At 47.2% G+C, this 27,959-nt stretch overlaps 1 protein-coding gene across 4 annotated transcripts in view; it reads right to left on the reverse strand.

Annotated features, from left to right (window-relative positions):
* The window catches only part of NR6A1 (nuclear receptor subfamily 6 group A member 1), a 504,088-nt gene that overhangs the window by 362,617 nt on the left and 113,512 nt on the right, over nt 1-27,959 (reverse strand). The window contains exon 1 of one of the 4 annotated variants that reach the window (XM_073590716.1): nt 6,052-6,243. The exons of the other annotated variants lie outside the window; for them this stretch is intronic. Coding sequence (XP_073446817.1) covers nt 6,052-6,094 — 43 coding nt within the window. The 5' untranslated portion in view covers nt 6,095-6,243. Of the gene's footprint in view, nt 1-6,051; nt 6,244-27,959 lie in introns of those variants that run through there. 4 annotated transcript variants of the gene reach the window in all.

Raw genomic sequence — 27,959 nt, forward strand, 5'->3', positions numbered from 1 at the left:
TAATAAAAATCTTTTTAATAATATAGTGCCAACATATTAGCGCTTTAAAGTTTACATATATTATCATCACTTTCCCCGATGGCACTCACAATCTAGAATCCCTATCAGTGTGTCTTTGGAATTGTGGAGGAAACCCTCGCAAACACGGGGAGAACATACAAACTACTTGCAGATGTTGCCCTTGGTGGGATTTGAACCCAGGACTCCAGTGCTAACCATTGAGCCACCGTGCTGCCCCATGGTAATATACAACCTCAAATGTATAAGAGTCCAAAGCCCTTTCCATATACCCTTCCCACCACTCAGGAAAAGCAAGACACTCCACCCGCCAAGACTCTATGAACGGAACCAGTAGGCTCCCAGATGGAATTAAGATCATTTTCTCCCAGTACTTTCAGTAAGGTGGCCGGACAGTATTGTTAACACTAAAAATTTGCAGATTAACCCTATAACTGCAGAATCATAGCATTTGGGACCATGACGGGTTCCTGTCTTTCATCTGCTGCACCGATTCCTTAGCCGCTACGGTACTCAACATTGCCTATTTCTTGGTTCTTCAGAAGAGATCTTGAACAGCACACCTTGAAATCTCAGTCTGCAATCTTTGCCTGGGAGAGACTTTGCTGATGCTGTATAACTACCTTGTGTCTTGTTGCTGTGCTCCGTCTTGCCATGGTGTTTGACCTGTGACATGAAACTGTCTTCCACATCCTCACCTTTGGAGCACAGCTTGACTCTTCGTCACCTGTTCTTTAAGTTTCCTACACAACTCTTTCTGTTCTAGTTCATGACAGTTTCAACCTACATATGAAAACAATCATGATCAACTGTTTGGTATAACTGGTTACTCATACACCTATGCAAACGTATCTAGAAGAACTAATTATTATTATTATTATTATTTATTGTTATAGCGCCATTTATTCCATGGCGCTTTACATGTGAGGGGGGTATACATAAAAACATGTACAATAATCTTAAACAATACAAGTCATAACTGGTACAGGAGGAGAGAGGACCCTGCCCGCGAGGGCTCACAATCTTCAAGGGATGGGTGATAATACAGTAGGCGAGGGTAGAGCTGGTCGTGCAGCGGTTTGGTCGATCGGTGGTTACTGCAGGTTATAGGCTTGTCGGAAGAGGTGGGTCTTCAGGCTCTTTTTGAAGGTTTCGATGGTAGGTGAGAGTCTGATATGTTGTGGTAGAGAGTTCCAGAGTAGGGGTGATGCGCGAGAGAAATCTTGTATGCGATTGTGGGAAGAGGAGATAAGAGGGGAGTAGAGAAGGAGATCTTGTGAGGATCGGAGGTTGCGTGCAGGAAAGTACCGGGACGGTCACTAAATATTAATGTGACTTATATTTCTGCTTTGTTCATTCACTTTGCAGCTTGGTGATAAACTATTAACACTCACATTTTTAAAAGCATTCTTACCTACGAGAATATTTTCCTCACTTGACAAACTTTTGCACAGTAGTGTATGTGTTACACGTCTGGAAACTCTCGTCACATATACAGAACCATTTAGTTTGCAAAAGAGAAGACTGAGAGGAGACTTAATAGCTGTCTACAAATATCTAAAGGGCTGTCACATTGTAGAAGGATCAACTTTATTCTCATTTGCACAAGGAAAGACTAGAAGCAATGGGATGAAACTGAATGGGAGGAGACACAGATTAGATATTAGAAAAAACTTTTTGACAGTTAGAGTGATCAATGAGTGGAACAGGCTGCCACGAGAAGTGGTGAGTTCTCCTTCAATGGAAGTCTTCAAACAGAGGCTGGACAGACATCTGACTGGGATGATTTAGCGAATCCTGCTTTGAGCAGGGGGTTGGACCAGATGGCCCAGGAGGTCCCTTCCAACTCTACGATTCTATGATTCTATGAAATTAATGTTTTTTTAAAATAAAATGAAAAACAGCCAAAACTGTGATTTTGGAAGGACTTGATAACCAGCTAATCTGAATGAGGGGGTCTCCGAGTCCTGCTGACCTCAGTAGCCCACAGGGACAACAGCTCCCTAAAGTGTATCAGCAGCTACATTGATAATGACAGGCACACTTGGGGCTGTCCATTGATTCTCCTCCGGTGGCTTTTTTTTCCCCTACAGGTCCAGCAGACTGTCGATGTTGAGACAGTACAAATCAACTGATCTGAGGACCTCTTTTAATAAGGGATTTTCTAAGGTAGATTACAAAAAAAAAGAGGAAAATTGGACCATAGGAGGTGAAAATAAGTAGCTATCAAATAAAAACTACCTATAAAAGCGTGTGCTGAATGCATTCACAGCTAGAAACACTCTTCTAGGATATGCATTTACCCATTAAGATGGGTAAGCCAAGAGATGAGACCATTCCCCAATGGCGATGGATATTGTTTCATGTCAGGGAGAAAACTAGTCTAAATGGCTTTCTAAATCTGCCCCACGGTGCAAGTTTTTTTTTTTCTGAAGGGACGTAAAACGATGAAATACTGCTAATTATAGTAAATACAATGTGACAGAACATTAGCCAGACTCCCCTTTCCAGGATTTTTGGTTTCAATTTGGCTCACTTTTCTTCCGTATTTGGCTTATTGTAAATATGTCAGGGTCACCAGGGTCATTACATGGGATTCTGTGATCTCAGAGACTCATTTTAAGTTTGTTTATGTCATGACAGATAAGAAAACTTAATCCACAGATACAAAGATCTTCCTTCTGAACCAATTCTTGACGCATTTCTATCTCATTGTTTGCAGTATTGCACATTTGCCGCATGCGCTGTTACAGCTGCAGAATATACGCCAGGTGAATTCAGTGTCCTCCTGGCGTCCCCCAAGATGGAATATGTTCAACCATCCGCTCCAAAATAAATAAAAAGCAGACTATGTGACTTACTTAAAATTCTATGGAAGCCTGAAATAAACACCTAAATGGGGGAATCAAAGTGTTTCTATATTAAAAAAAATAAATACTGCACAATTTTGTAATAGCATATGTTGTTGCAACCACCTGGAGAAAATATGCAAAAAGTGCCGGTAGGACCATGCCCTGGGACCTCTTTCTTCGACACTGTCCTGCTTCTTGCAGTTCAATTGATACAGTGCAATTTTGTAATTAAAAAAAAAAAAAAAAATCTATTGAAAAAAAAAAAAAATCTACTTTTTAGGAAATTTGTACCAGCATCAGATTAAAAACAAAACCATTTTTAAAGATTTATATTGCACATACACAGAGCATAGAAAATGTACATCTGAATAGCCAAAGAATTGGCATTTTACTGAAGGACATAAGGAGTCAATGGCAAGTATTAGAGAGAATTCAAAAAAATAATTACAAAATAAAGTAAAAGCATAAATTAATCAAAGTTCTCTTGGTTCATCTCTTGCATGGGTATGATCCCTGGTAACTCAGTTCCATTCAATTGCTTTAGCTAATTGCTCCCGAATCTCTCCCAAGTTCAAAAGTTCACCTTTTACGACACCCACAAAGCTTTGCACACATTACCAATAAAAAAAAAAAAAAAACATCTCCTTTACAAACAACCAGGGGAAAGTATCTCAAATGAACAAGGAAAAAAGAAAAAAAAAAAAAAAAAAATCAGAATAGGATATCCCCAGCAGGGCAGAACTGATGCAACTTTAAGGTTAGCGAAGGCAGTGACCTCATTATATAAAAGGACAGTCCTTTTAATACATGCAGTGTTTCCTGTGCAATGTCGGGAATAAATGAATCATCCCATTTTATATAGACCGTGGTAAGGATCAAACTTATCCCAACGTCTGGGAAAAGTTATTACTACAAGGAACAGCAGCATAAAACAGAAGTTCAGGAACACAGCTCACCACAAAGCTCTACAGGAAAAAAAAATTATTTTATTTTTGTGTTTCTTATTTTCTGTAGAGAACTATTTTATATATTTTTTTTCTACTTTTGTATAGATATGAAATGATTTTGTTTTACTAACAGAACAGAGGAGAGAGGAGGATCTTTTTTTCTATTTTTCCACAGAAGAAACAGTATAACTATGTGTACATAATCTGCTACAATAAGTGACAATGTATATAAAATCATCATAAATATCTACAATTCAACTAGATATTGCTATAAATGTGTACACAGTACCAAATATATAAAATGATGCACAAGACAGGTTCTAAATGAATGCGTCTTTTCAACCTAACTTTAAATATAAAGTGATCTATTATGTAGATATGCAACCAAAGAATATTAAGATGCATGTAAAAATATGTGCATAAATTAATTAAATCTCATGTAAAATACTAAAATATATATATATATATATATATATATATATATATATATATATATACACACACATACACACACAGAAGCTTATACAAGTGATTTCTTCATCCCTAAACTGATCCAAACTTATGAATTCACCAATATCCACTACATCCAAATCTGGAGTGTGTCCCAAAGTTTTGGTTTTTTAGCACCTTGACCTACATAAATCAATGTAGAACAATTTCAACATTCTAAACCATCATCTAAAAATAAAAATGTAATAAAATGGAAGAAAAAATAAAAAAAAGTGCCACTTTTATAAGACAGATCACTGCATTTACTGTTTGCTCATGTGTCATCTGCACCAAAGTCAATATTGTAAAATCAATGGAACTGAATGAAGAATTATTATTTTTTTTTTTTAATTATGTCAGGACCCATCTCTAAAAAACTGATACTTGGCATCTCTTTGCTGAACATTATTCCCCTATGATGTGTGGCGTTCTCTGTAGAATACTCCCAAGATGTGAAATAGAAATTTTAAAACACAAATTTGCTGGGGCTTTTTTCTAACTCCAAAAATGTGGTTATCTGAACAATTTTTGGACACCCATTTTATTATTTTTTTCATATTGATATTATATATTTATAAATTTCATATAAAATCACAAAATTTGTCAATTAAATGGCCAACATACAGCATAAAACACGGTAAGTTTCACAACAACGCTACAACTAGAATCAGGATCTAGAAAACCTAGCTCCATCATTTTGTCACTTTGTTCCTATGTAGCGTAACTAACTATTCCGTTTTTTGTTTCTTTTTAAGTACAGTATATCTGTTGGTAGTCAACTGCCCATGCAAAGTGGATGCGATTTCATGAAAACTCCTGCGCCTAAAGACGCTGGTGAACGGCACATTTTTTGGTGCCTATTTTTCTCTCTTGCCTTCTGACAAAAAAAAAAAAACCTTGCGTTTTTAAGCTCAGAATCTAAACTTTTACATACTAAAAATAAAAAACTGCTTTAAATTTGCACCTAAGAGACATCAAATATCGGGGAATAAGCAAATAAAAACTTGTGTATTTTGCTGTAGAAAATGCAGCAGAAAAATAACGCAGCATTTACGCTGTGTGTGAACCCATCCTTTAAATACTAGAAATTAACTTTTTTTAAAAAAAAAAAAAAAAAAAAAATTTACACAATTCAGTATAACTGAGCCGGACGCGCTCCTCACCACGTGCTTTGGTTTTGACTATTTTCTACGACCCCCCTCTCAAATATATATTTTCCATCCCCAAAAATGGGCGTGGATAGACTACTCCTTTACATTTAAAGTGATAGTCGCATAAATGGCCTCCAGATTTGCGCCTGTATATTAGGAGCTACGGTGCCTCGACCCCCCCCCGCCGGAAGTGGAGTTTAACAATTTGCATTGAGGCCAGTGTTAATGTGTGATCCCCATTTATATGTTGTGCAAGATTTTACTTTCAAATTAAAGCAAAAAACAAATGGAAATTAAAAAGAAATAATAAACAAAAAATAAAAAAATAAAAAAAAAAACATTAAAATAAATAAAACATTAAAAAAATCTAATAAAAAAGAAAGAAAAATAATCTAGAATTCTTAAAAAAAATAATAATTGACCTTTCACCCCAGTTGCCCAGAATTCCCCAGTAGGTGCCAGCACATGGGTGGCTTGCATGATCTCTCAGCATCACCTTGCCACACAATTGTCATTTTCTTACTGTCCAGCCTCCTCCCCCCAAATAACCCCATGCCCTCTGTTGCCCCCCTGCATGCCATGCTCTGCTCTCACCAGGGACAGGCACCAGTCCGGCTCCACTATTGCCCACATCCATATCCAGCGGTGTGGAGGCTCCCGGGGAACCTCGTTCAGCAGCAGCAGCCGCTCAGCTGCTCCATCCCCTGGGTGCAGCCAGGCATGATCCCCGGCAGAAGGGGGCGTGGCTCGCGGGTGTGACATCACTACGTCGAGCGTGAGTCACGCAAGGACGCTCGGGAAATGGAGTTTCTGATCCCGTTCTGCACTGTAGTCTTGAAACATATGTAATAATAACGTTATCTTATACAAATGACGCGCAATGCCGCAAAGAAACGCAAACTTTAGTAATAAATAAAGACCCGCATATAGCAACACTTGTCTAAGAGTAAAACTGGCCAGCAACCAATCACAGCTCACCTTTCATTTAGCTAACTGCCTCTGGAAAATGAAAACTGTACGGTGATTGGTTGCTATAGTCAACAAGGCCGGTTTTCAGTTTTGATAAATGGGACAATTTTTTTTTTTTAAAGAAATAGTACAAGCATAAAGGGAAAAAATCCTAAATTAATCATGTCAGAATTTTTTTTAGGGTTTTTTTTTTGCTTGTGGAAGTTTCTTTATTCATACATTTGTAGCATGTTTTTCCAAATGCAGTAATGGCGGTCTTACACTTGTATAATAAGGAGACATAAAAAGAAATTCCCTTATGTACTACTGTAAGAAGCGGCTCGGCTTTACGTGGTCGTATATTGGAGGATAGCGACTTTAGGGTAAGGGTCTAGTTACAACAGGCGATAACCTGGAACGAGAGTAGTCATGGGAAAGCTCGCTTTCCTAATTATCGACCCGCCAAAAATGGCCGTGAATCTTCCAAACAAGCAAAATGCTCCCTAAAAATCATCATTGTTGGCAGTGCATCGTCCTGCGTGGACAGCTGATGTGCTGCCGAGAACAAACATATTCTGTGCGCAGAGAACTATTCTATAAATGATCGTTCTGTGTGCATGGAAGTTTGGTCGGCATGTCTAATCGAGCATTTAACGATCAGAGATCATTTAAAGGGGATATCCAAGACTCTGTAAACAAATAATGTGCCTACACACTAACAAGCAGGTCCTTGCTACCTACCTGCCTGTTGTGCCTGTTCTTCGCCGGCACAGAATGACCATAGACCGCTCTTGCCTGCGATTCAGCTGCCTCTGCTGACATCATGGCTTCTTTTTCTTTCTGCTCTGTTGACAGAGCGGGACTGGTGACGTGATTCTGATTGACAGTTGGATTCCCGCTGCCTAACTGGGGGAGTCGGCATGACGTCAGCAGCCATGCCTCTGTGGTAGAGGCCGGGATTGGGGGGTGGACCACTGCTTACCACGTCCGGATGACACAGACACCAGGCGATGCAAGGATGAGGCGGAGGCAGAGTTCAGTTGTAACAGTTCCGGATTTATTCGTCGTCTCCCTGACGACCACAACTACGCACCGCAGTCTCTTTACAGTTCTCCGTCTCCAGGCCCGGGTACCTGCACCTTCCTTCCAGTCGAAGTAACGTCCCTCCCGGATCTTTCACTGGGGCTTTCCTAGACCAATCTACCGCCAGAGCTTCACCTGCCCGAGGTCGTCGTCCAGTCGGTACCCCCGGGGCCTCGTCTGTCCTGCGGTCCGTCGGGTCAGGGCCACCCCCTTGACTGTCTCTTTGCTGTCCGTCCCCTGGTCGAGCTCTTCTCTGTTCACCGTCTTCTACCGAGCTCCTCCCAGGACTAGCCTGCCTGGAACCCTACCTTGTCCTATTTATCCCCTCTCTCACCGGGAATTCCCCTCCTGGGTTCCTTTCTCCCGCCCCCCATGACTAAGCGTTTCTCAAGCCCTAAGCTGATGTTAAGTACTAAGCTACTCCCCCCTGCCATCTTGTGGTCATTTCTAGGTACTGCACTCTCCTATCCACCTTTCCCAGCTGTGACCCTTCTATCTTGTCAATCTCAGTCTCTAGTACACAAACCGTTCCCTCCTACTACCAGTCATGTATGTCCATCAAGTCACCTTCCCCACACCTCGCCAACAGAGCAGGGTGGAAAAAAAGCTGTGACGTCAGCAGAGGCAGCTGAATCGCAGGCAAGAGCGATCTGTGCCCGCTCTGTTCTGGGGAAGAACAGGCACAACAGGCAGGTAGGTATTAATGACCTGCTTGTTAGTGTTTAGACCAATATCCCCTTTAATGTCCTGTGATTGGGCTCTATAAATGGAGCCTAACAGACTTCTTGTGGTCCTGTAAGGGTGTAGGGAGGAGTGCCCCCGCAGAGTGTCTGGGCCGAAACCAAGGGGACCGCCATCTGAGTTCCTAAGGAAACAGTACCCGGGGAGCAAAGTAGGAGAATGGACTGCTGAGAGTGACAGGACAGCAAGGGGAGGGGTGAGTATAAAAGGGACAGGGAGCGCGCAGGGTAGTCAGTTGGCGAAACGGCAGACACGAGGCAAGAGACTGTGGGAGTCTGAGGGAGTCAGAGTGTCAGACGGTGACGAGAAAGGAAACCATCGGTAGAGGAGAGACTTACTGCGGCCTGCAGAGAGTGGGCGCCGAACCTACCAACAAGAGACTGTCGCTTCACTCCGATCCGGGGTCTCTTCCTGCCCACGGTGGTCCGCAACTGTTACCGCTGTGCTTCAGCCTGTTGCGGCCGGTCCGCCACCCCTCGCAGCCGCTGTCGCCCCACTTCAGCCCGTAGCTGCGGCCTCTTCATCCTCGGCCGTAGTGGATGTCACCCCGCTGCAGTCGGCAGTTGGGGCCTATTCCTTCGCCTAGGCCCAGGCCATGCACGTGGCCTGTCAACCGTCACTCCTCAGAACTGCGACACAACCCTGCTTGGAAACTGGAGTCTCATTGAACTCGCTTGCGATCAGAACCCCGCTGTTTCTACAGGGGGTCACCTCATCAAAGGACTTCCTCAGGGCCTGTTGTGCCCCATCTCCTCCTGGGCGCTGGGCACCCAAAGACTACGACAGATCCTCAGCAGCTGGGCCCAGCGGCTGCAACGCCAACGCAGCCTCATCAGAGACGCCGAGGGACATCCGGACGGATAAGTGACACTATAAGAAATAAGGACCCGTAGTCGGCCATATCGCGGCCCTATATTAACCGTCCCTTGCCGGATTAGTCGTGTTAATTTTTAAAGTGTTTGTTTGTGCAGAGTCCCTGTGAGGACAATAGCTGTTATTAATTTTTGGTTGCTTAGTATGGCCCTAGCGGCTTAAATTCATAAAAGTTCTACAGCCAAAGTTCAATTCAGTCTCGCATCTCGTCACTGCATCCTGCATACCTGCTGTTACCTACAAGGGTGTGACAGGAGCTGTCATATGCCTCTCCCCCTAAAGACGTCTGCAGGAATTGTACAGGAATACATGTTAGAATATGGTTTCAGGGCCAGGACAAGGGGTAGGCTGGGTAGTCACCTGCCTAGGGCGCTACCCAGGTACGGACTGGGACTGAAATTCAGCCCAGGGCATTTGAAATCACACAGGCCCATGCTGACCCGGTCCCCAAGCACCAGATGGGAAATTTTACCAATATTACCCTGGATGGAGGAAAGCAAGATTTACTACAAGACCAATATTTCTAATGATACCCGTGGCCTGATGGGTTAAGTGACGTAGTCAGTACTTTATGCTCCGTCACAACTCTTAACAGTATGGGTCTCTTGAGAACACCGATTCTGTTAACAACGTAGCAGACAAGGCGGCCCACAACCAGACAGGCCCTTCTGGCATTTGCCAGATTTGCCAGATGGCCAGTCCGGCCCTGGCGCTACCTCCTGCCTACCTACCGTCGGGTCAGGTCCACCCCCTTGACTGTCCAAGGGGGGAATAAACTGAGGGGCTTTGCAGATGGAAGAATAAACTGAGGGGCTCTGCAGAGGGGGGGATAAAATGTGGGGCTGTGCAGATGGGGAGAATAAAGTGAGGGGTTGTGCAGAATGGGGAATAAACTGAGGGGCTGTGCAGAGGGGGGCTGTGCAGGGGGCGTAAAATGAGGGTGTCAGAGACACCGCACTACACTCGCTCACAGAGCCAGTGTGCGTGTCCTGAGTACAGAAACAGTGCTAAAAGATACCTGTGGAGCAGGGCAGCAGAGGTGACAATGCGTGCTTCAAACTATTAGTGTCAAGGTCCAGTCAGTGCCGGAAAGTAAAGAGGCACGGGACCTGCGGACACTGAAATTAGCAAGCTGGCACAGGACCTATGGTCAGGTGAGTGCAAGGGGGCGGGGCTTAGCGTCCTGCTTTCAGATATGACAGGACACCATACAACAACTCAGAGTCAGGCAAAACGGAGGTCACAACAGTACGGGCAAACGAGGCACAGGAGGGACAAACAGACGGGTAGTCAGACAAAGCCAAAGGTCATACACAAGAGGGCGACGTGGTACCAAGGGGACGAGCAGAGAGAAGTCGGGTCACAAGCAGAGAGTCATACACGAGAGGTAGCGCAGTACAAGAGGGCCAGGCAGAACTCATAACAGGGACAAAACCGGATCAAAACCAAACAAGCAAGCAAGAAATCAGGCACAAGGCACACGTACGCACAAGGTCAACTAACTCAGCCGAGGGCAGGAGTATAACTGACACCGGACCTAGGTCCAGTGAGCATTAAATAGCCACCCTCTGCCAGAGAGAGGCGGAACAATTAATCCCCAGTCTGATCAGGATGGGCCAAAGCGATACCCCGTCCTGGATCATGACAGTACCCTCCTCTCAATGGGGGACCACTGGACCACCAGGTCTCTCAGGGTACTTGGCGTGAAAGGCCCGGACCAACCGATCCGCATGGACCGATCGAGCAGGAACCCACGACCGTTCTTCAGGACTGTAGCCTTTCCAATGTATCAGATATTGAAGGGCATGACGGACCAACCTAGAGTCGACGATTCGTTCCACCTCGTACTCCGACTGCCCGTCTGCCAAAACCGGTGATGGGGAAGCTGATGATCCCTCCCCACCGGACCTCACAGATTTCAAAAGGGCCTTATGGAAAACATTTGGGATCCGCAGAGATGGCGGGAGCCGCAACCGAAAAGCCACCGGGTTAACTGCTTCGGTAATTACATAGGGACCTATAAACTTGGGTCCAAGCTTCGCAGAGGGGACCTTGAGCCTTATATTCTTGGTGGACAACCATACCTTATCCCCAATCTGAAACACCGGTCCCGCGGATCATTTTTTGTCCGCAAAAAAATTAAATTTGTCCTGGGCCTTCGTAATGTTACTCTGGACCTCCCGCCATACCTCCCCCAACCGATGGATCGTCTCATCCGCCCCAGGACACCCAGAATTCAAACGGGAAAATTCTCCAAAATGAGGATGAAACCCATAATTACAGAAAAAGGGAGATGTACCTGTAGACTGGTTAATGCGGTTGTTAAATGCAAACTCGGCCAAAGGTAACACAGAACACCAATCATCCTGTCGGGCTGAGGTCAAGCAACGCAAAATTTGCTCCAGAAATTGATTGGTCCGCTCGGTCTGCCCATTAGTCTCAGGATGATAAGCAGATGAAAAGGACAGACCAATACCCAACCTCTTGCAAAAAGCCCTCCAAAATCTGGAAACAAATTGCACTCCTCTATCAGACACCACATTCAAGGGTACCCCATGCAACCGCACCACATGCTCAACGAACAATCTGGACAACGTTTCCGCATTAGGTAGAGCTGCCAAAGGTACAAAATGTGCCTGCTTACTAAACCTGTCCACCACAACCCAAACGACAGTATTACCCTTAGAGGGGGGAAGGTTGGTGATGAAATCCATGGACAAATGAGTCCATGGTCTCGCAGGAATTGGCAGTGGTACCAATTCCCCGGCTGGCCTGTTATGGGGGGTTTTCGCACGGGCACAAACATCACAAGCAGACACATATTCCCCAACATCAGAGGCTAAAGCAGACCACCAGAATACTCTAGCAATGGCCTTCCGGGTAGCTGAGATCCCTGGATGTCCACCCAGAACTGAGTCATGGAACTCCCGGAGGACCTTGAGGCAAAACTGAGCTGGCACGAAAAGCTTATCCACTGGCTTAGTCGGAGGTGCCAGAGACTGAGCCTCCCGAATCTCCCGTTCCAACATATTAGAAATATCTGCCACCACCACCCCAGGCTGAAGAATGGAGGACGGAGGTTCCGGGGGGGACACCGGATCTAGACTGCGTGACAAGGCATCCGCTCTGACATTTTTAGATCCTGGCCGAAAAGTGATCGAGAAATTGAACCGGGAAAAAAAAAAAAGTGACCATCTAGCCTGTCTGGGAGTCAACCTTTTAGTTGACTCAATGTAAGCTAGGTTTTTGTGGTCCGTAATTACTGTTATAGGATGGACAGCCCCCTCCAAAAAATGCCTCCATTCTTCAAAGGCCAACTTTACGGCCAGAAGTTCTCGATTCCCCACATCATAGTTTCTCTCCGCAGGGGAGGACTTCTTTGTGAAAAAGGCGCAAGGTCTCAAATTGGTCAAAGTGGCGGGTCCCTGGAACAATACCGCCCCCACCCCCACCTCTGAGGCGTCTACCTCATCAATAAATGGTTCTGACGGGTCCGGTTGAATAAGAACCGGGTCAGACATGAAACATTTTTTTAAGAACTGAAACGCCGCTACCGCTGCGGTTGACCAATTCTTGATATCGGCCCCCTTTTGAGTCATGTCTGTGAGGGGTTCAACCACCTGTGAGAACCCCCTTATAAATTTACGGTAATAATTGGCGAATCCTAGGAAACGCTGCAGAGCCTTCAAATTACAAGGCTGAACCCACTCGACAATGGCCTGCTCCTTATTAGGATCCATGCGATACCCCTCAGCAGACACAATGAACCCAGAAAAGACAGTTCCTGGACAAAAAATTATTATTTTTCCAATTTAGCAAAGAGACAGTTCTCCCGGAGCCTTTTTATCAGGAGAGTAGATCAATATGTCATCCAAATATACCACCATAAAACGTCCAATGAAATCAGAGAACACATGATTAATGAAATTTTGGAAAACCGCTGGAGCATTTGTTAGGAATCTGTGTTCTGCCATACCTATTGTGGGGAATAGATAGCTCAGCTAGGATCTTTGCTTTGGCACAAGCGTGTGGCTATGAAGTCACTTCAGAAGACTAGCAATACGGACACGGCATACAGTGGGGCAAAAAAGTATTTAGTCAGTCAGCAATAGTGCAAGTTCCACCACTTAAAAAGATGAGAGGCGTCTGTAATTTACATCATAGGTAGACCTCAACTATGGGAGACAAACTGAGAAAAAAAAATCCAGAAAATCACATTGTCTGTTTTTGTTTCATTTTATTTGCATATTATGGTGGAAAATAAGTATTTGGTCAGAAACAAAATTTCATCTCAATACTTTGTGATATATCCTTTGTTGGCAATGACAGAGGTCAAACGTTTTCTCTAAGTCTTCACAAGGTTGCCACACACTGTTGTTGGTATGTTGGCCCATTCCTCCATGCAGATCTCCTCTAGAGCAGTGATGTTTTTGGCTTTTCGCTTGGCAACACGGACTTTCAACTCCCTCCAAAGGTTTTCTATAGGGTTGAGATCTGGAGACTGGCTAGGCCACTCCAGGACCTTGAAATGCTTCTTACGAAGCCACTCCTTCGTTGCCCTGGCGGTGTGCTTTGGATCATTGTCATGTTGAAAGACCCAGCCACGTTTCATATTCAATGCCCTTGCTGATGGAAGGAGGTTTGCACTCAAAATCTCACGATACATGGCCCCATTCATTCTTTCATGTACCCGGATCAGTCGTCCTGGCCCCTTTGCAGAGAAACAGCCCCAAAGCATGATGTTTCCACCACCATGCTTTACAGTAGGTATGGTGTTTGATGGATGCAACTCAGTATTCTTTTTCCTCCAAACACGACAAGTTGTGTTTCTACCAAACAGTTCCAGTTTGGTTTCATCAGACCATAGGACATTCTCCCAAAACTCCTCTGGATCATCCAAATGCTCTCTAGCAAACTTCAGACGGGCCCGGACATGTACAGGCTTAAGCAGTGGGACACATCTGGCACTGCAGGATCTGAGTCCATGGTGGCGTAGTGTGTTACTTATGGTAGGCCTTGTTACATTGGTCCCAGCTCTCTGCAGTTCATTCACTAGGTCCCCCCGCGTGGTTCTGGGATTTTTGCTCACCGTTCTTGTGATCATTCTGACCCCACGGGGTGGGATTTTGCGTGGAGCACCAGATCGAGGGAGATTATCAGTGGTCTTGTATGTCTTCCATTTTCTAATTATTGCTCCCACAGTTGATTTCTTCACTCCAAGCTGGTTGGCTATTGCAGATTCAGTCTTCCCAGCCTGGTGCAGGGCTACAATTTTGTTTCTGGTGTCCTTTGACAGCTCTTTGGTCTTCACCATAGTGGAGTTTGGAGTCAGACTGTTTGAGGGTGTGCACAGGTGTCTTTTTATACTGATAACAAGTTTAAACAGGTGCCATTACTACAGGTAATGAGTGGAGGAAAGAGGAGACTCTTAAAGAAGAAGTTACAGGTCTGTGAGAGCCAGAAATCTTGATTGCTTGTTTCTGACCAAATACTTATTTTCCACCATAATATGCAAATAAAATGAAAAAAAAACAGACAATGTGATTTTCTGGATTTTTTTTTCTCAGTTTGTCTCCCATAGTTGAGGTCTACCTATGATGTAAATTACAGAAACCTCTCATCTTTTTAAGTGGTGGAACTTGCACTATTGCTGACTGACTAAATACTTTTTTGCCCCACTGAATTTATTGTGCACACTTGTTATCCAATGTTACACATGCCAAACATGAAATAAAACGTCTAAGGCCGTCTGGCCACTAACTAACAATAGCAGGCTAACTACAAAATAAACCTATATAACAGCAAACAAGTCCATGTTATCTTACTGTGTCAGCTCCCAGCTCAGCAGACGATAGACTGAGAGATTCCAGCTCCTCCTGATTATATCAGCTGGACCAGTCAGGAAACCAAAACCTGGATTGAATTAGTGGAGGGGGAACTACCAGTCCTTTCCATGCTGATCACTAAGGAAACCAGGACTGGATTACAGTGAAATAAACTGGCTTCATCATCAGTACAGGGAGACATATGAAATGAAACGGGGAGAAACATACCTGTTTTCTAGTACCTCTCCCCTTGGCACCTCACACACCCCCCTCCTCTGTTCGAGCCCGTGGGGTCGGACACGATGAGTCACCAAGCAGTGCGTTCTAGACAACGCATCTGCATTTCTGTGCGCTGTGCCCGCCCTGTGCTCAACGGAAAATTTAAACCCTTGTAATGCTAAGAACCAGCGTGTCACCCGTGCATTGCCTTCTTTTGCCCGGGACATCCATGTTAGGGGCGAATGGTCCGTCACTAGCCTAAACTGGCGACCTAGTAAATAATAGCGCAAGGTGCACAGGGCCCATTTCACAGCCAGGGCTTCCCGCTCAACTACACTGTAGTTCTTTTCTGCTCTCGTAAGCTTTCTGCTTAGATAGCCCACTGGGTGTTCCTTGCCATTTACTTCTTGAGACAAAACCGCGCCGAGGCCCACCCCAGAGGCGTCTGTTTGGACAATAAACTCCCGTTTAAAGTCTGGTGCAACCAACACTGGTTGGTCACAGAGGACTGTTTTCAATCGCTGAAAGGCCTCCTCTGCTTCTGCGTTCCACTTTATTGTGACAGATTTCGACCCCTTAGTAAGATCTGTGAGAGGAGCTGCGATGGTCGCAAAATGTTTGATGAACCGCCTATAATAACCAACGATCCCTAAAAAATCTCCAACCTGTTTTTTGGTTACCGGTCGTGGCCAATTTTGAATAGCATCCACTTTATTGGCTTGAGGCTTCACGACGCCTCTCCCTATGCTATATCCCAGATAGCGAGCCTCTTCCAATCCCAACGTACATTTCTTGGGATTGGCAGTCAACCCAGCTGTTTTTAAGGAGTCTAAGACGGCTTGTACTTTTGACAAATGCGTGTCCCAGTCATTGCTAAAGATAATAATGTCGTCCAAGTACGCAGATGCATACTGGCCATGGGGTTTTAGGACAATATCCATTAGACGTTGGAAGGTGGCTGCGGCACCATGCAACCCAAATGGCTTATCTCGGTACTGGAATAATCCCTGGGGCGTAACAAAGGCAGTTTTCTCTTTGGCTGATTCCGTGAGGGGAATCTGCCAATAACCTTTTGTTAAGTCAATAGTGGATATGTACCTAGCCGAACCCAGTCTCTCTATCAGTTCATCGACTCTTGGCATCGGGTAGGCATCGAATTTCGATACTTCGTTTACTTTCCGAAAATCGTTACAAAATCGGATAGTCCCATCGGGTTTGGGTACCAGTACGATAGGGCTAGCCCAATCACTCCGGGACTCCTCAATGACCCCGAGCTCTAACATCTTCTTCACTTCCTGGGCAATGGCTTGTCTCCGAGCCTCCGGAATTCGATATGGTTTAAGCCGTACCGGCGCCTGTGGATCAGTAATAATGCCATGTTTAATTAGGTGAGTCCGTCCAGGAAGTTCCGAGAAAATATCTGCGTTCCTCTGTATGAACTCCCTGGTCTCTCGTTTTTGGCTTTCGGATAGCGTGTCTGCAATACCCACTTCTGGCGGAGCTACCTGGGGGTCCTTTACCTTAGAAAGTGGTGCCCCTCGAGGCCCATCCTCAAGGGCAGCTCCTGCCACCAGACTCTCCCTGTCCCGCCAGGCCTTAAGCAAGTTTATGTGGTATATTTGTTTGGGCTTTCTCTTGTCTGGTTGGTGTATCTTATAATTTACTTCACCTACTCGTTCCAGCACTTCGTATGGTCCCTGCCATTTCGCAAGAAATTTATTCTCTATGGTAGGCACCAATACCAACACCCTGTCTCCGGGTTGAAAGACTCGTGTTTTTGCCGCTCGGTTGTATACCGTGCTTTGGGCATGTTGTGCGCGCTCTAAACACTCTTTAACTATTGGCATAACTGCTGCAATTCGGTCCTGCATAAGTGTTATGTGTTCAATTACACTGCGATAAGGAGTCACCTCTTGTTCCCAAGTCTCCTTGGCAATAGCTAACAGGCCTCTAGGACACCGCCCATAAACCAACTCAAAAGGTGAAAAGCCTGTGGAGGATTGGGGTACCTCACGTATAGCGAACAGGAGGTATGGTAGTAGGGCATCCCAATCTCTCCCGTCCTTATCCACCTCCCTTTTCAACATTCCCTTTAGGGTTTTGTTAAAGCGCTCCACCAAACTATCAGTCTGAGGGTGATATACTGAGGTACGCAAATGGGAGATTTTTAGCAGTTTACATAAATCCTTAAGTATACGAGACATAAAGGGGGTCCCTTGATCCGTAAGTATCTCTTTCGGAATGCCGGTGCGGGAAAACATATTAACCAGCTCCTTTGAAATTGATTTCGCATTGGCATTCCGCAAGGGCACTGCTTCGGGATAACGCGTGGCGTAATCCAATACTACCAAAATGTACTGATGACCCCTGGCAGATTTAACTAATGGACCGACTATATCCATTGCTATCCTCTCGAAGGGCACCTCTATTATTGGTAAGGGCACTAAGGGGCTTCTAAAATGTGACATAGGTGCGGTCAATTGACACGTAGGACATGACCGACAGTACTGGGTCACGTCTCCCACTAGACCCGGCCAAAAGAAACGTTGCAGAATACGGGGTTTTGTCTTTTCTACTGCCAAGTGTCCTCCCAAGGGATGTTTATGTGCCAACTCCAAAACTACCTGGCGAAAGGACTTAGGTACCACTAGTTGTTCTACCACCACCCCTCGCACCTTGTCTATGTGATACAACATATCCTGCTGCACCGCCACGTGTGGGAACTCGTTTTGAGCCCCTGGGTACAATGGTCTTCCCTCGGAGACCTTTATGTTTTCCCACGCCCTTGCTAGAGTAGGATCCTGGTGCTGAGCGGTCCCGAACTTACCACGGGCCACCTCAAGGTCAGGCATTTCTAAAACATCCTCTAGCTGGTCTGCCTGGCCTGCATACACAGCCAGAGGAGAGTCCACACATTCTAGTACTTCCTCTGAGATGAGTTCTCCGTCGTCTTGCTGCAATGGTTCAGGGGCTAGCTCCGGAGCACCGTCTTCAACTAGAGGGTTCATGCCACTTTTGAAGTTCCACAAGTCCCAAAATAAGGGAAAGTCTCTCCCCAGGATTACACTGTGTCCCATAAACTTTATGACTGCCGCCTGATGTCTTTTGGTCCCTACTGGTGTGGCAAGAGTAACCCAGGCAGTGGGGTAGTTCTTAGTATCCCCATGGATGCAACTAATGCCCACGGTTAAGTTCGTTAGGGCGCTAGAGTCCACCAAACTGGCATGTACCAAAGTTACTTGACTGCCGGAATCCAAGACGGCATTCACACTATAACCGTCAACCTCGACATGGCACACGTGTTGTTCATTTCCTGTGAGGGTCTCCGCCACACAGACTGACTGCACATATAATGAAAGACGCCTCATAGCATTACAGTCCATTGGCTCTGTAGTCATTGGGCAGTTAGCTGCTACATGGCCAAGCCCGCGACATCGCCAACATTGTATAGGCCCTTGTCTCCTCGATGGAGATCCCAGACGAGGTCTGCTGGCTTGATGTGAGCCCGTACCACCTCCATAGTCCTTTGTAGGTCTGCTACCCTTCATTGTGACGTTCTCTTCTTTTGAAGATGGAGTAGGTTTCGCAGGACTCTCCAGCGATTTCTTGGGGGGCCAGTGGGGTGCTAACGTCCCTTGGAATAGGCTTTCAGAAGCATTGTAGCGTTCGACCATATTCACCAACTGGTCAGCGGTAGTTGGGTCACCCTGTCCAACCCACCTCTGGATCTTAGCGGGTAAGGACCGCAGGTACTTGTCTAGAACAACACGCTCCACCATCTGTGCGGACGTCAAAGCCTCCGGTTGCAGCCATTTTTTTACTAGATGGATGAGATCATGCATTTGTGAGCGGGCTGGCTGATGCTCCACAAAATTCCATAAATGCACCCTCTGTGCACGTACATACGTGTTTACTCCCAGCCTTGCCAGGATTTCGCCTTTGAGTTTGATATAGTCCATAGCATCCGCTCCACTCAGATCATAATAGGCCTTTTGTGGATCTCCGCTCAGAAATGGAGCCACTACCTCAGCCCATCTGTCCAGTGGTAAGTGCTCACGTTCTGCAATACGTTCAAACACGGTGAGGTATGCTTCCACATCATCGTCTGCGGTCATTTTAAGCAAAGTCTTCTGTACGGCTTTCTGCGCACTAGCAGCGCTTTGTGCACGGTCTCCCTCATCTCGGGGTTGCCGAACCAAGGCCTGTTTTATTGCCTCCAACTGCTCTTGCTGCATCTGGTGTTGCTGCTCCAGAGCCTTCTGGAAGCAAGCATTAGTCTGCTGTTGTTGCACATTTGCTTGCAATAACTGCTTCACTAGTTCCTCCATATTACTGGACTCTTGGCTCTTCAAAAGCGCAGAAGCTTTCAGCCAGGACATACACAGCGTTTTCTCTGCAGTCACAGTCCAGCAGCCACAAGTGCCCGCATTCGAAACACCATTTGTGGGGAATAGATAGCTCAGCTAGGATCTTTGCTTTGGCACAAGCGTGTGGCTATGAAGTCACTTCAGCAGACTAGCAATATGGACACGGCATATTTATTGTGCACACTTGTTATCCAATGTTACACATGCCAAACATGAAATAAAACGTCTAAGGCCGTCTGGCCACTAACTAACAATAGCAGGCTAACTACAAAATAAACCTATATAACAGCAAACAAGTCCATGTTATCTTACTGTGTCAGCTCCCAGCTCAGCAGACAGACTGAGAGATCCCAGCTCTTCCTGATTATATCAGCTGGACCAGTCAGGAAACCAAAACCTGGATTGAATTAGTGGAGGGGGAACTACCAGTCCTTTCCATGCTGATCACTAAGGAAACCAGGACTGGATTACAGTGAAATAAACTGGCTTCATCATCAGTACAGGGAGACATATGAAATGAAACGGGGAGAAACATACCTGTTTTCTAGTACCTCTCCCCTTGGCACCTCACACTATGCAGAGATCCAGTTCCTCACACTTATCTCCAGAGGCTAAGTCCTTTGTACCAGCTTCTGAGCATACTCACAGGACGAGCTCCTATTGGAGTTCAGGTGTCAGGTGTTCAGGTCCTGCTCTGAGTCCTATTGGCTCCTCTGGGAGTTCTGGAGATTTCCGGAAGGTCCCGTACGCTATAAAAAGTGCGCATGGCTGTTCCGCCATGCGCTAGTATAGTCATACTTGCTGCTGTATGTTTGTTGATGGATGCATGGACTGGTGAATGACTCATTTGAAACCCCCATTCCTTGGTTATTATGAATGTGTGAGTGTTTGAGTCAGAGCCAGTATTAGCACCAGCGCCAGTGCGCCATTGCTCCAGCGCCCAGCAGCTTAGCGTCTGACATCGCGCCTGCGTTTCAGCGGTGTCTCCCTGCGGCACTATCTTCGCCGCGCTTCTTTCACAGTCCAGAGAGTGTTCGCAGTAGCAACGTCTCTATTACAGACTCACGGTAGGTCTAGACGGAGTGTGTCCTGTCATCTAAGGCCACTCCTGTGACCGAATACCGCGTCTGTCCCTCTGAGTCTCTGTGAGTTTTCAACAGACTCAGCGTTTTGTATTTATGTTTTTGCTTGCAGCTCTGTGTGTGAAGCAGAACTTGCTCCAGCGTTACTATTGCATATGTTTATGCTTGCAGCTCTGTGTGTGTAACAGAGCTTGCTCCAGTATTACCACTACATGTGCTTTAGCTTGCAGCTCTGTGTGTGTAACAGAGTCTGCACAGTGCACTTGGGTGACGCCTTTAACCCTGTGCACACTACCGCCTCATAGCTCTGCCACCACCTAGCAGCGGTTTTACCATCTACCGCACGGTGGACCCCGAGCGGTGAACGCACTTTATTATAATTTTATTTAGTGCGTTCCACCGCTCATAACTTTATACTAGCGCCAGGGTCTGGCTAGCCATGGCAGGACAGCAGCAAATACTGCAGTGCATTAAGCAGCTCGGCGACCGGGTGGCAGCTCTTGAGAAGTCCCTCTCAGCTGCTCAAGCTACTGATGCTGCTGTACACGCTTTAACTGAAGCGGTAGCGCGTTTGTCCGTGTCCACCCTGGCGCTGACAGTTACCCGCCTGCCGTTACCCGATAAGTTTTCCGGGGATGGCGCCTCTTGTAGGGGCTGTGATAAAACACTCCGGGATCGCCTTTGCTGGGGTCAAAGGTCACGTGCGTTCAGCATGAAACTCAGGCGCAGAGCCGGGGTCCAGGTATAACTGACACTGGGTCAGGTTTATTAAAGGTGAAAGCAATGCATAAAGAAAAAAAACATAAAACAAATCCTTGCCTGTCCGGCACTAACTAAACAAGGTACAACCTAACTACCAACTGGCGGGCTTCTCCCGTCCAGCCAAACCACAGTTGCAGTGGGCACTGCTTTCACTCACGTGTGTCTCTCACACAGACAGACTCTCTGTGTTCCCAGGCTGAGACACTCACACAACCACCTGGCATCCTTTTATATCCGCCTCCCCTTATTCATTAGTAATCAGGTGCGATACTGACCCGACTAGGCCACATAGGAAAGGTATCTGGGCGAGATATACCTGCCCTCATCCACTATTCCCACATGATTCTCACATATCCCCCCCCTCTGCTCAGACCACTCCGGTCGAGCAATGACACTCGCCAAACAGTGCACTCGGGACAGGGCATCTGCATTCCCCATCTGTATCCCTGGGCGGTGCTCCACCGTAAAAGTGTAGGCCTGCAGGGCAAGGAACCACCGGGTCACCCGGCTATTCCGTTCCTTGTGCAAGTGCATCCACTTGAGAGGGGCATGGTCAGTGATCAGCCTGAACTTTCGGCCACCAGGTAATATTTGAGGGCCTCTAGAGCCCACTTAATGGCGAGGCACTCTTTTTCTACGACTGCATACCTTTGCTCGTGTTTATTCAGCTTCCTGCTGAGATAAAGGACTGGGTGTTCCACTCCGTCCCTCACTTGTGAGTGTACGGCCCCGATACCGGTATCAGAGGCATCCGTTTGTACCACAAACTCGCTGCAGAAGTCCGGAGTCACCAGTACGGGCTGAGAGCAAAGTGCCCGTTTTAGGCTATGGAAGGATTCTTCAGCCGCTAAACTCCATTTAATCATGACGGAGTCTTTCCCTTTTATAAGATCTGTCGGGGGGGGTAGCAATGGCTGCAAAATTGGGTATGAACCGGCGATAATAGCCGGCGATCCCCAGGAAGGCTTGCACCTGCTTCTTGTTGACAGGTTGCGGCCAGTCCTGAACCGCTTGAATCTTATCAACCTGGGGTTTAACAACACCCCTCCCAATTACATACCCCAAATACCGGGCTTCTTCTAGCCCGATGTGACATTTCTTGGGGTTCGCGGTTAGACCTGCCTCCCACAGGTCGTCAATCACAGCTTGTACTTTCTGGAGATGAGTCTCCCAGTCCAAGCTGTAAATGACAATGTCATCCAAATAGGCCGAAACGTACTGCCTATGTGGCCTCAGGACTCGATTCATTAGTCTGGAAGGTCACCGGTGCTCCGTGCAGTCCAAACGGCATATACACATATTGAAATAGACCTTCTGGCGTAGCAAATGCTGTCTTTTCTCTGGCAGCCTCCGCCAGAGGGATCTGCCAATACCCCTTTGTTAGGTCTAGGGTCGTAATATATCGGGCTTTACCTAACCGATCTATTAACTCGTCGACCCGGGGCATAGGGTAGGCATCAAATTTTGAGACCGCATTCAGTTTCCTGAAGTCATTGCAGAACCGGATTGTGCCGTCCGGTTTAGGAATTAACACAATCGGGCTGGACCAAGCACTGTGCGATTCCTCAATGACACCTAACTCTAACATTGCCTTCACTTCTCGGGAAACAGCTTCACGGCGCACTTCTGGAATTCTGTAGGGTTTCACATGAACTGTGACACCAGGTTCCGTTACGATGTCATGTTTCATTAGCGTAGTCTGCCCAGGTTTTTCTGAGAAAAACTTTTGGTTGTGAAGTAGAAACTGCCTGACCTCAGTCTTTTGCCGCTCCGATAGAGTCTCTGCAACCCGTACCTCCGGTACGGTATGCGAGCAGTTGGGACGGGCCAGCTCCGCTGACAAGGCAGACCGATCTTTCCAGGGTTTTATCAGATTTACATGATAAATCTGTTCAGGTTTCCGTTTACCTGCCTGGTATACTTTGTAGTTTACTTCACCAACTCTTTCCTTAATCTCAAAGGGGCCCTGCCACTTTGCTAGGAACTTACTGTCCACTGTGGGAACCAGGATCAACACCCTATCTCCGGGTGCAAACGTACGGATCTTGGCACCCCTATCATAGATTCTTTTTTGGGCTCCCTGAGCCTGCATCATGTGTTCTTTGACGATAGGCATAACAGCCGCAATACGGTCCTGCATTTGGGATACGTGATCTATCACCGTTTTAAACGGAGTGACCTGATCCTCCCAGGATTCTTTGGCGACTTCTAACAGTCCGCGAGGACGTCGGGCGTACAATAACTCGAAAGGCGAGAACCCCGTGGAAGACTGGGGCACTTCCCTGATGGCAAAAAGCAAATACGGAAGTAAATAGTCCCAGTTCTTCCCATCCTTGTCTATCGCCTTTCTCAGCATCTGCTTCAGAGTTTTATTGAACCGTTCAACCAACCCGTCTGTTTGAGGGTGATACACGTATCTGCATAACGGTTCGATTTGTAACAACCGGCAGAGCTCCTTCATTACCCTGGACATAAAAGGGGTCCCCTGGTCGGTGAGTATCTGTTTTGGTATACCGACCCGACTAAACACATGAACCAGTTCCTTGGCAATCATCTTGGTGGCCGTGTTACGCAAAGGGATGGCATCCGGGTAACGAGTGGCATAATCCAAGATGACCAGGATATGTTGGTGTCCATGTGTAGACCGTGGAAGGGGCCCAACTAAATCAATCCCAATCCTCTCAAACGGGACCTCAATAATAGGTAGGGGTACCAAAGGGCTACAGAACCGGGGCTTAGGCGCAGAGGCTTGGCAGTCAGGACAAGACTCACAATATACACGAATATCGTGATGCATGCCTGGCCAAACAAAACAGTGTAATATCCTTTCGGTGGTTTTCTGGACACCCAGGTGACCTCCCATCACATGTCCGTGGGCCAGGTCCAGCACCTGCCGCCGGTAGGGTTTTGGCACGACTAATAGTTGCACTGTGTCTTCCCCCTTTTTCTCTATCTGATAGAGTAAATCATTCTCCAGGACCATGTAAGGATATGCCAGCCTAGAGCCAGGTTCTACAGGTACCCCATTTATATACATTTGTCCTAGCCTGAGAAAGGGTAGGATCCTTTATTTGCTCGCTTTGGAAGTCATCTTTGTGAACTTCCAAATCCGGCAAATGGGGAGGTGGACGGCTGTCGGCCTCCTCCTTTTCCCCGGTCTCCTCCGTATCACCCGCCATGACTGAAAACGGGAACTGCAGGTCATTTCCAGCAGACTGTTCCCCCGAGTCTTCCGGGGAGACCTCTTTCAGGGGTTCGGGACCCACACGCGCCCTGGGAGAGGAATCATGTACACTATTACCATGGGGTATCAACTGATTCTCCCACAATTGCTAGAAGTGGGGAAAATCCCGGCCCAAGATAACATCATGCAATAATGCAGGGACGAGTCCCACTTTATGTTGCACAGACCTATAGGAAGTAGTAATGCATATGACCATGGTGAGGTACGAACAGGTGTCTCCATGCACACACGTTACAGAAAATTTGTCTGATGGTCCAGTTGGGGCTGACACCAGACTGGCCTTCACCAGACTCACCACACTTCCCGAGTCTAACAATGCCACCACATTTTTTCCATCAACAGTTAAGTCACACAAATGTTTTTCCACACCCCTTTGACCAGCATTCACACTCACTACCCGTGCAACCATAGACATGCGGTTTTTAGAGTCTGTGACGTCGCACTGCATGGGTTCAGTAGTGACCGGACAGTTCGCAGCAATGTGGCCCATCTCTTGGCAGCGGAAACACCTAACGGGCCCCTTGCTTAGACCATAGTTCGTTACTCTCGGCCTCGCATTGCGGGCAGTCCCGTTTTCCTCCCCCACTGTCTTAGGGATTTTTCCTTCTCCCCTATTCCCTGGATCAGTCTTACCGGTTCCACGTGGAGATGATGAAGAACGAGGTGGGGTAGCGTCGTCTCGGAGTCCTTCCGCCACGGAGTAACGTTCAACCAGATCCACTAGTTGATCTGCCGTCGTAGGATTTCCATGGCTTACCTACTTCCTCAGGGCTGGCGGTAGAGCTCTCAGGTACTTGTCCATGACGACTCTCTGGATTATCTCTGGCGCTGTCAACACCTCGGGTTGTAGCCACTTCTTCGTCACGTGGATCGGGTCGAACATCTGTGACCGCGGTGGTTTATCTGGCTGATAAGTCCATTGATGCACTCTCTGTGCACGGACAGCGGTCGTCACTCCCAGCCGGGCCAAGATCTCGGCTTTCAGTTTGTCAAAGTCCTGCGCAGCTTCAGGTTCTAAGTCATAATAAGCCTTTTGAGCCTCACCGGAAAGAAACGGGGCAATCAGGCTGGCCCATCGTGCCTTCGGCCATTTTTCTCGCACCGCCGTCCGTTCAAACGTGGTCAGGTATGCCTCAACGTCATCTTCGGTCGTCATCTTCTGCCAGTACCGACTCACGTGAATCACTCTCGACTCGGCTTCCAGGTTAACCTCATGTAGGCTTGCCAGGCGCTGCGCCACCTGCTGGAGAAGCGAACGATCGGTAGCTGTCATGTCCACCAACTCCTTCAGCTGGGCCATCATCACCCGATTAGCTTCTTGCTGGACGGCGGTGGACTGTACCAGCGCTTTCACCACGTCCTCCATGCTCATGCTTGCAACGTGATGCCCGCATTCTCCACCACAATGTGATAAAACACTCCGGGATCACCTTTGCTGGGGTCAAAGGTCACGTGCGTTCAGCATGAAACTCAGGCGCAGAGCCGGAGTCCAGGTATAACTGACATTGGGTCAGGTTTATTAAAGGTGAAAGCAATGCATAAAGAAAAAAACATAAAACAAATCCTTGCCTGTCCGGCACTAAATAAACAAGGTACAACCTAACTACCAACTGGCGGGCTTCTCCTGTCCAGCCAAACCACAGTTGCAGTGGGCACTGCTTTCACTCACGTGTGTCTCTCACACAGAGAGACTCTCTGTGTTCCCAGGCTGAGACACTCACACAACCACCTGGCATCCTTTTATATGTGCCTCCCCTTATTCATTAGTAATCAGGTGCGATACTGACCAGACTAGGCCACATAGGAAAGGTATCTGGGCGAGATATACCTGCCCTCATCCACTATTCCCACATGATTCTCACAGGGCTTTATCGACCAGTGCTCGATTGACCTGGAGCTGCTGGCTGCGCAATTCCCTACGGAACGGGCCAAGGTGGCATTTATCATATCCCTACTGTCGGGCAAAGCTCTGGAATGGGCTACACCTTTATGGGAGCGTGGTGATCCGGATATTCGGTCCGCAGCCCACCTGCTAACTGCAATTAGGCAGGTGTTTCTCGGTCCGCGGGTCACACACGACACTTCGCTACAACTTCTCGCTCTGTCCCAGGGATCCCTCTCGGTCAGCCAGTACGCCGTCTGTTTTTGGACACTGGCGTCCGAGTTGGAGTGGTCCAATAAGGCCCTTATCCCAGTTTTTTGGAGAGGATTAGCGGAGCATGTCAAGGATGCTCTCTCTACAAGAGAGATCCCCACCAGCCTGGAGGAGTTAATATCTGTCTCCTCACGCATTGACCTCTGCTTCTCTGAGCGTGGTTTGGAGCGTGCCCACTCCAAACGGAGAGGTACTCCAGCTCCTGAATTTTTTTTACCTCTGGAGCCGCCAGAACCAGAGGTCTTACCCCCAGAGCCCATGGAGGTGTCTCGTGCCAGTTTTGATACACCTTCGGCTCAGGAGCCCATGTGCTATTGTTATCGTGTGCACGCTGCTTCCCAGGCAGACTTTGGCGACGACCGCCGACACACGGCGGCGTTCCACTGCCATTCCCGCTCCGGCCATCTCCCAGGTGTCCCTTTTGAAACCTGGTGATCTTGCCTCCACCGATGCCTTTCACGTGTCCCGGGTTAAGGTGTCACCAACCAGGACACCAGCCTCGCCTTCGGACGAGTCTAAGCCCTACGCCACGATTGGGCACAGGCTTGTGGGTCGGAAGGCTCTGGGAGGGGGGCCTTAGGAGGGGGGGTAATGTTAGGAATCTGTGTTCTGCCATACCTATGCAGAGATCCAGTTCCTCACATTTATCTCCAGAGGCTAAGTCCTTTGTACCAGCTTCTGAGCATGCTCACAGGACGAGCTCCTATTGGAGTTCAGGTGTCAGGTGCTCAGGTCCTGCTCTGAATCCTATTGGCTCCTCTGGGAGTTCTGGAGATTTCCGGAAGGTCCCGTACGCTATAAAAAGTGCGCATGGCTGTTCCGCCATGCGCTAGTATAGTCATACTTGCTGCTGTATGTTTGTTGATGGATGCATGGACTGGTGAATGACTCATTTGAAACCCCCATTCCGTGGTTATTACGAATGTGTGAGTGTTTGAGTCAGAGCCAGTATTAGCGCCAGCGCGCCATTGCTCCAGCGCCCAGCAGCTTAGCGTCTGACATCGCGCCTGCGTTTCAGCGGTATCTCCCTGCGGCACTATCTACGCCGCGCTTCTTTCACAGTCCAGAGAGTGTTCGCAGTAGCAACATCTCTGTTACAGACTCACGGTAGGTCTAGACGGAGTGAGTCCTGTCATCTAAGGCCACTCCTGTGACCGAATACCGCGTCTGTCCCTCTGAGTCTCTGTGAGTTTTCAACAGACT

Source organism: Dendrobates tinctorius, unplaced genomic scaffold (genome assembly GCF_039654945.1).
Source record: "Dendrobates tinctorius isolate UK_male_01 unplaced genomic scaffold, ASM3965494v1 ptg000120l, whole genome shotgun sequence".
NCBI classification, from domain to species: Eukaryota; Metazoa; Chordata; class Amphibia; order Anura; family Dendrobatidae; genus Dendrobates; species Dendrobates tinctorius.